General features: G+C 44.8%; 1 protein-coding gene across 1 annotated transcript; it reads right to left on the reverse strand.

The window, feature by feature from the left end:
- Positions 1–4,315: 4,315 nt before the first annotated feature.
- LOC113755095 lies at positions 4,316–5,833 on the reverse strand. Its single transcript, XM_027299164.1, has 2 exons — positions 4,890–5,833; positions 4,316–4,418 (listed from the first exon to the last, which is right to left on the reverse strand). Exons 1-2 carry the CDS (start codon positions 5,831–5,833, stop codon positions 4,316–4,318), a joined length of 1,047 nt encoding a protein of 348 aa, XP_027154965.1.
- Positions 5,834–14,886: the final 9,053 nt, after the last annotated feature.

Below are 14,886 nucleotides of genomic sequence, written 5' to 3' on the forward strand. Positions count from 1 at the left end.
AATTCTAAACGTTCAATACAATCCAATATGAATGATTACACAAAAGAAAATCCAAGTTCAATCCATACATGAGATAATCCATGAATAAACACTACAAGCCCTTCCTTCGCCTTGAGCCCTGTGGAGGGGAATAAAACATTTTTGGGGTGAGCTAGAAGCTCAGCGAGTAACCAATAAAATCAGTTATCAAATCTGTTTAACAATGGTTCATTTCAATGATGTTGTAAATCAAAGGATAAGTCTAGAAACAATTACAACATTTACAAAACATTAAATATGGAGTATCAATATTTCAAGAAACATGTACAATGACAAGCGATAGTAACATTCGTGCAAAGGATACATTCGTTCTCCTGTCATTTCATTGCATTTTGGTTTCATTCGTGCATTCATTCACCCCGTCCCTGGCTTTTGGCCAGGCTCCACAAACCTACAAGGTAATACTCGAGTATACCGAAACGTTCACCCAAGTTCCTAGTCGCCCGACCGAGTCCGCTTCTGGCTCGAGACGACCGGTAACAAGGGGCAATGGCCAGTTCAGCCCAAAAGGCTTACATTCATGCGCAAGTAGCATTTAATCATTAATCATTGAAAATTTCATATTTATTTAGGTCGAGTGCGATAAAGTACACACTAGCCTAGAAAACTTGTTTTAACAATCATTGAAAGCAAAATCAATAATAACAGGACACTGATATGCAAGCACGCATGATATGTAAGAAAACAGTTCCAAAATTAAATTTGGAAACAATTCAAAAGTAAATAATGCAAGAAACGGTTCATAAATAATTTTAGAAATAGTTTGAGGTCACTCACCTCCATGGCTCATAAATCATCCATTAAATATCATTGCCTTGCTCAAATCCAAGTCTTAAATCACAAACTCAATGCAAACAAGTTCCTTCAAAGTTTGGACAGCACTTCCCCTGAATTTGCTTACTTTTCCAGCCATCATAGCTTCATTATATCCTTAGCCAGTCCCAAAGGTACACACACAACAACAAGTTCATCCAATAGCCATTCAGCAAGCTCCAAGTAGTACTAGTACAAGTCAAGCTAGGGAAAAGTCCGGAAATGAAAGTTTAGCTCAAAACCAGAAAAACAGTTTTGACGTCATTTTGCGGTAATGGCACCAAAGGTACTACGAGTATCGGATGCAGGTCCAAGACCCACCGTTTCGAAGCTAAGAACCAGGGCTACAACAATGTAGAAGGTCACTCAGTCCAAATCCCAGTACAACTATGTCAAATATGCCAAATAACAAACCAGAATCGTAATTGCAGGTTTACAAATTACACTATGCTGTAATCAGTGCAACTCAGTCTAAACAGGTCCAAATGCAGAAATTCCAAAGGAATATGGTAGCTATGACATCAAGCTACATTTCATCAGAAGACCTCAACACCCAAATCCAAAACAATTCCAGTCAAAACAACCCATTACAGGCGCAGTTCTTACATCCTGATGAACCCAGAACAGCAACAGTAAATTCGGCTTATCTCATTCTACACTACTCCAATTGCCCTAAACTTTTATAGGCACCTCTAAAACATCAATACCTACAACTTTCATGTTTTAAGCCAAGGCCAATTCGGCCTATAACCATAAGATACAAAACCGGACAGAATTGGTGATATAAAACCCTAACTTTCTCAAATTCCTTCCAAACCCAAAATTGATTACAATTATCTATCATATACACCTACTAGAGTCATTAAACATAAATTCCCATCATCAAGGATAGCCACAACATCACATTCATATTAAACCAGAAAATTCATCAATAAATTGAAAACTTCACCAATTCATCTCAAACCAAGAAATAAACCACAAATTTCAGCACTTTAGCTACCACTAAGCACAACTTAAGCTTCATTAAGTGTAGGAGGAAGTTCAATCACCACTCACCTAGTAAACAAGAGAGGGAGAGTTGTAGGACACCTTAGCTTCCTTGAACACTTCCACAAAATCACTTACTAGCACCAAATGGAGGGATTTTATGGAGTAGAAACAAATTTAAGCAATTGGTTTGGATGATTTGCACTATATGGAAGCTTGAAAATTGGAGAAGTTTTCTTTCTTTTCCTAGAGAGAGAGCCGGCCAAGAAGTTGAAGACAAGAATGAATTTTGTGTGATTTTTGAGATATTTAAGCAATTGGTCAAAAGTCAAGAAAATGAATAGTTGTCCTACAAGTGCCACCATTCACCAAGTGACACTTGTCACTACATTTAAAGCATTTCTATCTTTAAGTCTCTCTCACATCAATCACATCTCATCCTCCACTTATCTCTTAACACCCGATAAATGTCAACTAGTATCCAAAATTTAACCTAATTGGCCGAATTTTTCCGAACTTTTCGCACTAGTGGGTCCCACGTCCGATATATATCCTTAATTTCTCAAAAACTAACCGATACTAGAAAATCATTTTAAAACTATTTTTGCTCATAAACTTTATCTGGGAATTTTTCTAATAAAGAAAATGTAGAAAAGGCGGGCGATTAAATAAAATAAACCCTAGAAAATTAGAAAATTTCCGGGTTCTCAAACTCATTTTTTTTCGGGGCGTCACATGATAGATATCCAGTACCCTCATAAAACAGCGCAAAGATGTTGAGGATCCATTAGCTAGAATTAGCATGTCATCCGTGAAAGCCAAGTGGGTTACTCCAGGGCAATCCTGGGGTACCTTAAACCCCTGGTGTGATGGCTGGGTTGTAAGGTTGTTCAGACCCCACGATAGAACCTCCGCAGCTATAACAAATAATGCAGGAGAGATTGGGTCCCCCTGACGGAGACCCCTGCTCGATTTAAAGAAGCCGTATGCTGCCCCATTGACCATAACCGAAAACCAGACGTTTGACACCAATCGCCAGACATATCAATGAAGCATTCCCCAAACCCAAACTTCCGCAATACCCTAATAAGATGGAGCCATGACACTCGGTCATAAGCCTTGGCCATGTCCAATTTTAGCACAACGTTCCCCCCTCTCGCCTTCTTCCCATTGCCTGCTACAATTTCTTGAGCCAAAAGATAGTTCTCCGTAATATTCCGGCCCTTAACAAACCCTGACTGCTGGGGAGAGACTAATTTGGCAACAAAGTAGCCATTCTATCAGACAAGATACGCGACAACACTTTATTAATGAAATTGCAAAGGCTTATAGGCCAAAAACTAGAGAAATCCTGAGGATTTGAGACTTTCGGAATAAGAACAATAGAAGTCGGAGTAACGAAGCACGAAAGCTCCGCCCCACAGAAGAAACTCACCACGGCATTATACACATCCTGGGCAATAATATCCCATGCAAAGGTAAAGAACTTACCTGTAAATCCGTCTGGACCCGCTGCACTGTCCCCATCCATGGCATGAACCACTAGCATCACTTCTTCCTTTGAAGGAATATCCTCTAGGGCCAGGTTCTCCTCTCGCGTGAGCACAGGAGAGATGAGCGGAATCAACTCAGTGCTGGGCGCCACAGATTCAGAATACAATCTAGAGAAAAACCAAATGGCCTCAGTGGCAATATCCCCATCCTCCTCCACCCAAATTCCCGCCGACATTTTAATTCCATGGATCGTACCTTGCACTCTGCGTTGCCTAACTGCCGCGTGAAAGAATTTAGAATTCCGGTCCCCACTTGAGAGTCATTTGACACGAGCCTTTTGGCTCCAAAACTGCTCCTCTATTGTCGCCTGCGCCTCCTGCAAGCTAATGTGAGCCTCCTCCGAGTCCTCACTTTCCGCTGCTGTTTCTGCTAGAGCCATCTTCGACTCCGCCACCTTAATAACCTCAAAAATATCCCCAAAGGAACATTTATTCCATTACAGAATGGCCCTCCTTGCGGCCAATAGTTTGGTGTACAACACATGCTAGGGAGATCCATTCACGAGCAAATTCCAAGCATTGTGGATCACTTCCAGCAGAAAGGCCTGTGACGTCCAAACATTCAGAAAACGGAATGATCGCATCTTATCATCCTGACGGGTGGCAAACGTGATCTTCAAAGGGGCATGATCTGAAGTGTGTCTAGCCAGATGGACCATTGAGATAGAGGCAGAGAAATCTGCACATTCACCATTCACTAGGAGCCAATCCAACTGCTTCCACACTCGAGCTCTACCCCGCCTATTGTTACACCAAGTGAAGCTAGGCCCTGAGAACCCTGCATCAAAGACCTCGGCTTTCTCCATGAATGACATAAGATCCAACCCCTCTGTAGGGACAAAGGAACGTCCCCCTTGTTTTTCGGCCGGAGCCAAGATCACGTTAAAGTCCCCCCTATACACCACGGCCGTAACCACGGTTTATCAAGCAAGAGATCCTTCCATAGGTCCTTGCGAGCCTCCACAGAGCATCTCGCATGGACCCAGAAAAACACCAAAGAACCCGGCAACGATGGATGATGAATATCTAACGCAATGTATTGATCAGAAGAACCAACCAACAAACAAACAAATGGCGACTTATAGAATACCCAAATATCAGTGGACATATTGACCATTACATAATCAAACAAAAGCTGCAAACATATAGTCTCAAGCTTAGAAACATCTAACTTAGGTTCACAGATGGAAAGAAATTGAACGTTATGCATATGAATTAACCTGATCAATCTCCTAAGATTAGGAGTTTTTGACACTCCCTTAATGTTCCAAAATAAAGCATTAATCATGGGTCAACACATTGAAAGAATTATGAGAAGATGTCAAAGAGCGAAGCTGTCTATCTGAGGGGAATTTAGCACGTATACCTTTAACCTTCACCTGCGTAAAGCCCTACTCGATCTCCAGGGCCTGATCAACATTAAGTGCCAACAGTGACGATTCCATCGGAGATCCATGCGGCCTGTCCAACCTTGGAGACAGGTTCCCAGCAACTCACGGCAGCTCCTCCTCAGGCATAGCTGCCACTGGACTATCCAACTCACACTCCAAGTCTCCCCCACCCTCACACTCGCTCGGCAAAGTTGCTGTGGCCACATACGCCACCTCCTCCCCCTCAGCCACAGTGAACCCACCCGTGCCAAGCACCACCAGACCCACAGCTGCTCCTCTAGCCGCACCCTTGACCAGCCCAGCCCTCCTCTCGTCCACTACCTCCTCCACTCCCATCATGATCGCACACATCGCCTCCCCTCCCTCAACCTCAACAACCTCACTGCCCCCACCGGAACCAAGCACTACCAGTCCTGCGTTTGCCCCTCCAGCTATACCGTCGACCAGCCCCTCCTTCTCCTCGTCCGTGAGCTCCTCCACTCCCAGCTTGAGGATAGGCTCACCCGCAGTCAAAGGAGCGTTCCCTCGGCCAGCAACGCAATCTGGGTCACGCACTGCAACCTTTCGTGCCCCACACACAACAGCTTCGATCCCAGGACCAGGCGCCTTGACGCCCTCCTTGCTGCAGAATTGCAAGGTGACATTCCCTCCCAGGTTGCGCGCAGGTTGCGATTGGTGCAACACTGTCGTGCGATCTTTCTTGCACTCAGCATTAGAGTGGCCGAGACGCCAGCATGAAGAGCAGTACGAAGGTAGGTGCTCCACCAAAATCGATTGCCAAAACCCCATCTCTCCTTCGACAGCCACCCATACCCGCGTGCAGACTGGCTTCAATAAATCGATTTCGACACAAGCTCTAGCTATGGTTGGACGAGCCCCAGACATAGTTGCTGAGTCCAAGAAGAGTGGCGCACCAACGGGAGACAAAATGAAGAACAGCGAATGTTTATCATAGAAGTGAATAGGAAGCGCCGGCAGTGAGACCCAAACCGATACCAGCGACGACTCCCTGTTGATGTGAAACTCTCTCGTCCAACAAAACACCCTCATAGGGTATTTTCCTAAGTGCCACAGACTTCTTGTCCAGATGCGGTTGAAATCCGCTTCAACCGAACACTTCAGCAAAACATGTCTATAGTCCAGCAACCCAATAGAGATGTGGTCTTTCAGATTTAGCGATGCAAAGAACTTCTGCACTGCCTCCAGTGTTGGCCGGCCATGGGAGAATTTACCCACAAGTGACCAACGAAAAGGAGCAGCCAGCTTGTCGGCCTCCTCCTTGGAGAAGACAACTGCCGCCTCCCCTTTGTACAATGTTGCTGTTCGCAGATGGATAGGAGATGTGGCTGGTTCCGAAAAGAGCTATGAAAAAGACTTTTTGGTAGTTGGAAAAGCCTCCTGGTCCTCCACAGCCAGCCGGTGGTCGGCCATGGGCAGCTACCGCCTCAATGAAAGGACATCTAGAGAAAAATTTAGTGAAGAATAGCCCAATTAATTATTGATGATGCTACGATCGATCTGTCGCACTAGGAGAGAATCCAAAGCTTGTCTTCAAAGTGAAACTTCTGTATGTTTCACTGTCAATTAGAATTCATTTCATTTATTCATATTTCTTAACTTTTAGTTTAAATTTCCTTCCCACTAGTAATTTTACTTGTACAGTGTGTGTGACAGCCCCACCTTCCCCTAAGGCGAACCAAAGGGGTTAGCGGACTGCCTGCCCAGCTCTCGCCAGGACTAACGGTACGGTTTACGTCAATTTAAAACGTTCCGGAACATAACATCGCGCGCAAACAAGTCAATACACAAAATAAAATAAAATAAAATAAAACGAAAACTGAAGCCGAAGCCGAAATTTATCTAAACCATAGCCAAGCATATATGTACAACGGAAATCAACATTTACAACCATAATGGCATGCCAAAACCATTCATTAAGGAGTACACATTCGATTTGCCTATCAAAAGGAAATGAACCCGTTATACATTAGGGTTTCACTTCAAGAGCTATACAAAAGACATTTACAAGCTCAGTATGGCAATTGACTATCCAGTCCATTTTCAAAAGCAATTATATCCCTGTAAGGAAAACAAATAACACGGAATGAGCCAAAGCCCAGTGGTATACCACCCAATAAGCAATCAAAGTCATATAAGAATGAACCTTCATTTAAAGTGCACAAATAAGCAATGAAGCAAATCGGTAAAAGGATACGGTCGGCTCTCAAGAGCCCATTTCCACGCTTGCAATCTTGAACCAACCTCATTGACTCTCCGTCAATGTCAAAAGTATCAAACCGTAGACCTCACTTTACTTCCATTCCTTCCACCCAACATACCCCCAACCGGGCCCGCACTCCATTCAGTAATATGTTGGTAATACTCGAGTTTACCGGAACCAAGGGTCTCGTTACCACAAGGTTCCCCAGTACAGTCCCCGTGGCAATTCAATCTTCACGACCAAGCCCTCGCCGGCTCGATCCAATTGACTACCAAACGGGGTTGAGCTCAGTAATGCAGTAAGGCCGTTGGACATCGTCCAAACGACGTCAATTCGGTTTCCATGAAATGGAATTCATCAACCAATATATCAAGTTCAGTAATGCAATAAAACGGTAGCCATTCAGTGATAATAACAAAAGAGGTGAGGGCGGTCAAGTACACCCTCACCTTAATAAATTCCAATATCCAAGCAAGCCATCAAGGCATCACATAACATTTAACAAAGCCACATAGTAGCAATTAAGTGAGTGGTATACTCACCAAGCAAGTAAGTGGTTTTTCATGTACCACGATCACCAAGCCGTCGAGCACTACCTTCAAGCCCTAGAACATGTAACACATACAATGAGACTCGAGAACGAGTCACCAAACAATGCTAAACACAACCCCAATAGGGTTTCATATGCATAAATGAACACGATAGCAAACCAGAAATTAAAATTAGCAATAGTCTTGGCCCCGATTAGGAAAAACTGTTTTACACTTATTATGCGGTAACGACACAACTCTCACTACGAATATCGATTGGGGGTGTAAGACCCACCGTTTCGAAGCTATGGAACAGGGCTACAACAATGTAGAAGGTCACTCAATCCAGTTCCTAGCTTAACTAGGTCGAAAATACGAAATACTATACCAGAATTCCCAAAACAGGTTTGCAAAACGCAGAAAACTGTAATCGGTATATCTCAGTCCATACAAGTCCAAATGCCGAAATTCCAAAGGCATACGTTAGCTAAGACATTCAGCTACATTTCATCAGAAGACATCAACTTCAAAATCCAAACCAAAACCAGTCAAAATGGCCAATCACTATCGCAGTTTTCGCATTCTGCCCAAAGCAGAACAGCTACAGTAATTTCGTCATAACTCACTCCACACTAATCCAAATGCCCTGAAATTTTACAGGCATCTCCATCACATCAATACCTACAACTTTCATGTTTTGAGCAAAGTCAAATTCGGCCTCTAACCCAGTGATCAAAAACCGGACAGAATTGGGGAATTAAGAACCCTAACTTTTCAATTTCACACCAAATCCAAAATTAGTTGCATTTTCCTATCCAATACACCTCATAGAGTCATTATCAACCATTACAATTCATCATACAAGCCCCCAACATCAAGATCATATTAAACCAGAAAAATTCTCAATAAAAATAAAACTTCACCATAACAAGCCAAATCAAGAAACAAATCACATATTACTCCTCTCATGCCTCCATTAAGCACAAAATAAGCATCATTAGAGATAGTAGGGTGTTTCAAGCTTCACTTACCAAGAACCAAGAGAGAGAGGGATGTGGAGCACCTTAGTCTTTCAAACAAAGTTCACCAAACAACTTGCTAGCACTAGAAGGAAGAAATTTATGGAGTAAAAACTAAGTTAAGCAAGTGGTTTAGTTGATTTGAGCTTGGAGTTGGCTAGAATATTGAAGAGTTTTGTCTTTCTTCTTGCTTAGGGAGGGCCGGCCATGGAGGAAGAAAATGAGAGAATTTTTTGGTGAATTTTTTTGAAGATATTTACTTATTTGGGTCAAAAGTCAAAAAATGTCAAAAGGTGAATAGTAACTCTTAAAGTAAGACTAATGACATGGTGACAAGTGGCACTACATTAAATGCAATCTTATCATTTCTTTTCTCTCTCACATCAATCACTTCACACACACTACTTATCTCTTAACACCCGATAAATTTTAAACAGTATCCGAAATTTAACCTTATTGGCCGAATTTTTTCGAACTTTTCGCACTAGTGGGTCCCACGTCCACTATTTACTCTTAATTTTCTAAAAATTCTCCAATGCTAGAAAAATCATCTTAAAACTATAATTGCTCATAAAATCCACTAAGAAAATATTTCTAAGCCAGATAATGCCGAAAACATGCAATTAAGGGGAAATAAACCCTAGGAAAAATATTAGGGTTTTACGGGTTCTCACACTCTCCCCCCCTTAAAAGAATTTCGTCCTCGAAATTTCTCACCTTAATTCCCGAAAAGGTTTGGGTATTTCTTTCGCATCTCCTCTTCTATCTCCCAGGTAGCTTCCTCCACTCCGTGGTTTCTCCATAGCACTTTCACTAATGGAATCTTCTTGTTTCTGAGCTCCTTGACTTTTCGATCAAGTACTTGGACCGGTTTCTCTTCATAGGCCAGTGATTCATCTACTTCGATATCCTCTGGTTGCAATACATGGGATGGGTCAGGATGGTACTTCTTTAGCATCGAGACGTGAAATACATCGTGGATTCGAGATAGACTGGATGGCAGTTCCAATCGATACGCGACCGCTCCAACCCTCTGAAGGATTTTGTAGGGTCCGACGTACCGTGGTTGAAGTTTCTTTCCTTTACCCGTTGTAAGACTTCGTAAGGGTGTGATCTTGAGAAATACGTAGTCCCCAACTTCAAACTCCAAGTCTTTTCTTCGGTTATCCGCGTAGCTCTTTTGGCGACTTTGGGCAGTTTGGATTCGTTGCCGTATCAACTTAACCTTCTCGTGAGCCTCTTCCATCCACGGAATAGTTGTCGGGTCCAGTGCTTTCTTTTCGCCAACTTCATCCCAGTAAATCGGCGACCGGCACTTGCGTCCGTAGAGAGCTTCGTACGGAGCCATTTGAATCGACGAATGAAAGCTATTGTTATATGCAAATTCGACTAAGGTCATGTGCTGACCCCAATTGCCTCCAAAGTCCAGAATGCACGTTCGTAGCATGTCCTCGAGCGTCTGAATTGTCCGTTCTGACTGGCCATCCGTCTGAGGGTGGTAGGTCGTGCTGAAATTAAGTTTAGTCCCCAGGGTTTCTTGAAACTTCTGCCAAAATCGAGATACAAACCGTGGATCCCGATCAGAGACGATGCTCACAGGAACACCGTGTAATCTTACTATCTCATCCATGTACAGTCGAGCCAACTTGTCCATTGAATACTTCATGTTCACCGGCAAGAAATGGGCCGACTTGGTTAATCGATCAACGATCACCCAAACGGCATCGTGTCCTCTTTGCGTCCTCGGTAAACCTGAAACGAAGTCCATGGTGATGTTTTCCCACTTCCACTCGGGTATCTCCAAGGGTTGTAACAGACCCGATGGTTTTTGATGCTCTGCCTTCACTTGCTGGCAAATGAGACATTTTTGTACATATTGCGCGATTTCCTTCTTCATATTGTCCCACCAATAGGTTCCTTTCAGGTCTTGATACATCTTGCTGCTACCCGGATGGATTGTGTACTTAGATCTATGAGCTTCCTCCAGAATTTCTGCTTTCAATGCCTCATCCTTTGGTACCACTATTCGGTTCCGATATTTTACAATACCCTCAGGACTCAAATTGAAGTCCGTTGTTTCTCCTCTTTCCACCTTCTCTCTCCATTTCTGTACCATCAAATCTTCTTTTTGTGCCTCTTTAATATGTTCCAGTAGAGTGGAGGTAACCCTAACATTGCCAAATATCACCTTATGGCTCCCTAGACAGGGTTTCCACTCGCACACGGATTCTAGCAAACCCCACTCCTTAATCATTAGCCCTGCTATTTGCACCTTACGACTTAAGGCATCTGCTACCACATTTGCCTTTCCCGGATGGTAATTGATCGTACAGTCGTAATCTTCCAAGAATTCCATCCATCGCCGTTGTCTCATATTCAGTTCCTTCTGGGAGAAGAGGTACCTAAGACTCTTGTGATCCGAAAACACTTCAAAGGTCACCCCATACAGGTAGTGCCTCCACTTTTTCAGAGCAAACACCACTGCAGCTAGTTCCAGATCATGAGTCGGGTAGTTCTGCTCGTGAAGCTTCAATTTTCTAGAGGCGAAAGCAATCACATTCCGGTTCTGCATCAAAACACACCCCAGGCCTTCTCGCGACGCGTCCGCATAAACCGCAAACCCGTCCACTCCATTTGGCAAGACCAGTACTGGAGCCATGGTCAGTCTTTTCTTTAATTCCTGAAAACTTGTTTCGCATCGGCCGTTCCAGATAAACTGGCCATGCTTCTTTGTCAAATCAGTTAAAGGTCCTGCCAGTTTGGAAAAATCTTTAATAAACCGTCGGTAGTACCCAGCTAGCCCTAGAAAGCTACGAATTTCCGTGGGGGTTTCTGGCCTCTTCCAATTCGTCACGGCCTCCACCTTCGCCGGGTCTACCGAAATACCTTCGCGGGAGATCACGTGCCCTAGAAACGCTACTCTCTCCAACCAGAACTCGCATTTACTAAACTTGGCATACAGCTGATGTTCCCTCAATGTCTGCAATACCATTCTCAAATGCTTCTCATGCTCCTCACGTGTCTTAGAGTAGACCAAAATGTCATCGATAAACACAACAACAAATCGGTCTAGATAGGGTTTGAAAACCCTATGCATTAGGTCCATGAAGGCGGCGGGAGCATTAGTCAGTCCAAAGGGCATAACGGCAAACTCGTAATGCCCGTATCTCGAGTTGAAAGCAGTTTTCGGAATGTCCTCCTTCCTAATCAACAACTGATAGTATCCCTGTCGAAGGTCTAACTTTGAGAAGACCACTGCTCCTTGCAGCTGGTCAAACAACTCGTCGATGTGGGGCAGTGGATACTTATTCTTGATCGTAACGTTGTTCAGCCCCCTATAGTCAATACACATCCTCAACGTGCCGTCCTTCTTCTTCACAAATAACACCGGAGCTCCCCAAGGAGACTCACTCTCGTGAATGAATCCCCGCTCCAAAAGGTCTTGCAGTTGCAACTTAAGCTCCTTAAGTTCTGCAGGCGCCATTCGGTAAGGGGTTTTCGAGATAGGTGTGGTTCCAGGTAAAAGATCTATTCGGAATTCTATCTCTCTTTCCGGAGGTAAGGCTACTAACTCATCGGGGAAAACATCCGGAAAGTCCCTCACTATGGCTACATCTTCTACCTTTAACTTATCCGTAGGGGTATTAATTAAAAAGGCCAAAAAACCTTGCGCCCCTCTACTTATCAGATTCCTAGCTCGAATGCCCGAAAGAATAGCAGATGAGGCTAACCTACCCCTTATATCCAACCTTAAGGTTGCCTCACCAGGAATGCGAAATTCCACTATCTTCGTTTTACAATCCAGTTGGGCGTTATATTTGGCTAGCCAGTCCATACCCAAAATCACATCGTACCCCTTAATAGACAAGCAAATCAGGTCGCCTAAAAATCTCCTCTCTCCTACCCATACATCGCAATCCTTATAAACCATACTAGTCACCAACCGTTGATTCCCCGTAGGTGTACTAACTTCTAGGTCATAAGGTAAACTAGCAGGTTTTATATCGATGCCACACATGAAATCAGGGTTAACAAACGAATGAGTGGCACCAGGATCAATTAAAACTTTGGCAAAGCGGTGGAAAATAGGGATCGTACCTTCCACCACCTCGGAAGAATCTGGGACCTGATGAGGCTCTAAGGAATATACCCTAGCTGGAACTTTAGGCTTAGATCCGTCTCCCTTGACTGGTCCAGTATTAGTCCTCGGCGGTAGCTGACTCCCCTTTCCGTCTTGTTTCAGGACCGGACATGTAGCCAGCTGATGGTCCGCACTTCCACACCGCAGACATTTCCCCAGTTTCCTCCAGCAATTGTCCTCGGTGTGGTTTGTCTTTCCACAGTGCCCACAGGGACCACGAGGTGCCGAAGCCGAGCCACTCTGGGTGTTTCCCCTTTGTCCTCGCCCAGCTTGGCCGCCCCTGAACGGAGTCCCTCTGCCTGATCCAGATTGTCGTCCACCCCCAGTTCCTCGTCCAAACTTGGAGGGAGTGCTCTTCTCACCTTGTCCGGATGTACTCCCAGGAAAACCACGCTTCTTAGCCTGGAAGTTTCGGACCTGAAGCCGTGCACTCTCCACTCGCTGGGCTTTTTCCATTGCCTCGCTAAAAGTAGTGATTTGAGCCGCCGCGAGGTCTTTCTGGATCTCAACGTTCAAACCCTGAATGAAGCGCCTCACGCGTCGTTGCTCAGTCATAATTAATTCAGGCGCGAATTTGGACAGGCGGGTAAACTGGCTCTCGTACTCCGCCACCGTCTGAGCCCCTTGCCGGAGCCGGATAAACTCGTCCTCCTTCCTCTCCTGGACTAGAGGAGGGAAAAACTTAGCATTAAATTCTCGGATGAAGTTCACCCAAGTCCTCTGTGTCTGTTCCCGCTCCCATTTCTGCCTAATGACGTTCCACCAGGAACGGGCAGCTCCCTCAAGTTGAAACACGGCAAATGTCACCTGCCGTTCCTCTGGGTAGTGTAGGGCCGCGAAGATATCAACCATTTTCTCAAGCCACTTCTCGGCGACGTCAGGGTCGGGTCCCCCAATAAACTTTGGCGGGGAAAACTTTTGGAAACGTTCTAGAGCTCTATCTTCGCTCTCATTATGATGGCCAGGGTTTCCGGGGTTTCCAGGGTTAGGGTTTGGGTTCTGGCCCTGTTGTTGCACTACTTGTGCAAGTAGGTTGGTCATTTGCTGCATAGCAGCAGCTATTTGAGCATTGGGGTCTATTTGGGGTTCAGGAATTGGGCCAGTAGAAGCTTCCCCAGTTTCCCTAACCGGTGTGGGTTGCCTACCACGCCCACGTCCCCGACCACTTCGTGTTCCTTCCATAAGGTATACTTGGTCTAGGCAAAAGTACTAAACCAAAGCAGTAACAAAGCATGTAAGTAACACATAAACTTTCACTTAGCACATATAGATGCATTTCAAACAGGATCACAAGCACACATATATACAAGCCAAACACATATTTACAATCAGTCAGTCAAGTACGGCCAAAGCACGTACGTACATACACGATCCTCCCGAGGATAGGCCTATCAAAAGAAATTTACACGTAGCTAACCCTGCATCCAAAACGATTAGCTAAGGCTCTATCCCTATCTCTATGTACATACCAAAACCACCACCTATCCAAAAGAAGCCTCTAAGATCAAGGCCTAGTCAGTCGCCGGGGTCTGAGACCCAGGCGATGGGGTAGATTCCTCCCCAGCCTCGGCCCCAGCATACGAGGCCTCGTCACTAGACTCCTCGAGTCCGTCGTCGCATAGGTTAAGGATCGCCTCAGCACGACCCCTGACCTTACGAGCTCGCTTAGTCTCGCGCTCGCGTGCATCTCTCAACTGATCACATAGATCATCAACTCTTTCCTCGACCTCTTGCACGTCATATTCTAGCTCTTTAATACGCGAGGCTTGCTTCTCATTGGTCGCCTTAGCCTGAGTCACCTCAGCTTCCAACGCAGCAACCACAGCTTCAAGCTTAGTATTTTCCTTAGCAAACTCCTCGCGTTCCTTTGCCACCGACAAAACTAGTGTATTTGGGTAGGCAAAGTTGCTACGACACCCACACTGTCGAACGCGGCTGGCCGGGCTCCAACGGACCACGGCCCCCTTCTGCCTAAGTTGATACTTAATCGGCGGCAACGTGCTATGAGGACGATCTCCTGCCGGACGGTCACTCGGGTCACCACTGGCATCCATCCTATAGCAAAGGAATAAACAACATGAATAACCTTAAAAACCATAATCAATAAAACCCTCAAGTCGAGCACTTCTATTACACCCAGGCTAATTCAAACCTAGGCTCTGATACCACCTGTGACAGCCCCACCTTCCCCT

The sequence above is a fragment of the Coffea eugenioides genome, unplaced genomic scaffold (genome assembly GCF_003713205.1).
Source record: "Coffea eugenioides isolate CCC68of unplaced genomic scaffold, Ceug_1.0 ScVebR1_118;HRSCAF=515, whole genome shotgun sequence".
Taxonomy (NCBI): Eukaryota; Viridiplantae; Streptophyta; class Magnoliopsida; order Gentianales; family Rubiaceae; genus Coffea; species Coffea eugenioides.

Excerpts from the sequence above, each read along its gene's own strand:
- LOC113755095 (XM_027299164.1), bottom strand. The coding sequence starts at position 5,833 with ATGAGGGTGTTTTGTTGGACGAGAGAGTTTCACATCAACAGGGAGTCG. Across the intron at positions 4,419-4,889 it reads ATGCCTGAGGAGGAGCTGCC|ATATTCATCATCCATCGTTG; the intron begins GTGAGTTGCTGG and ends ACATTGCGTTAG.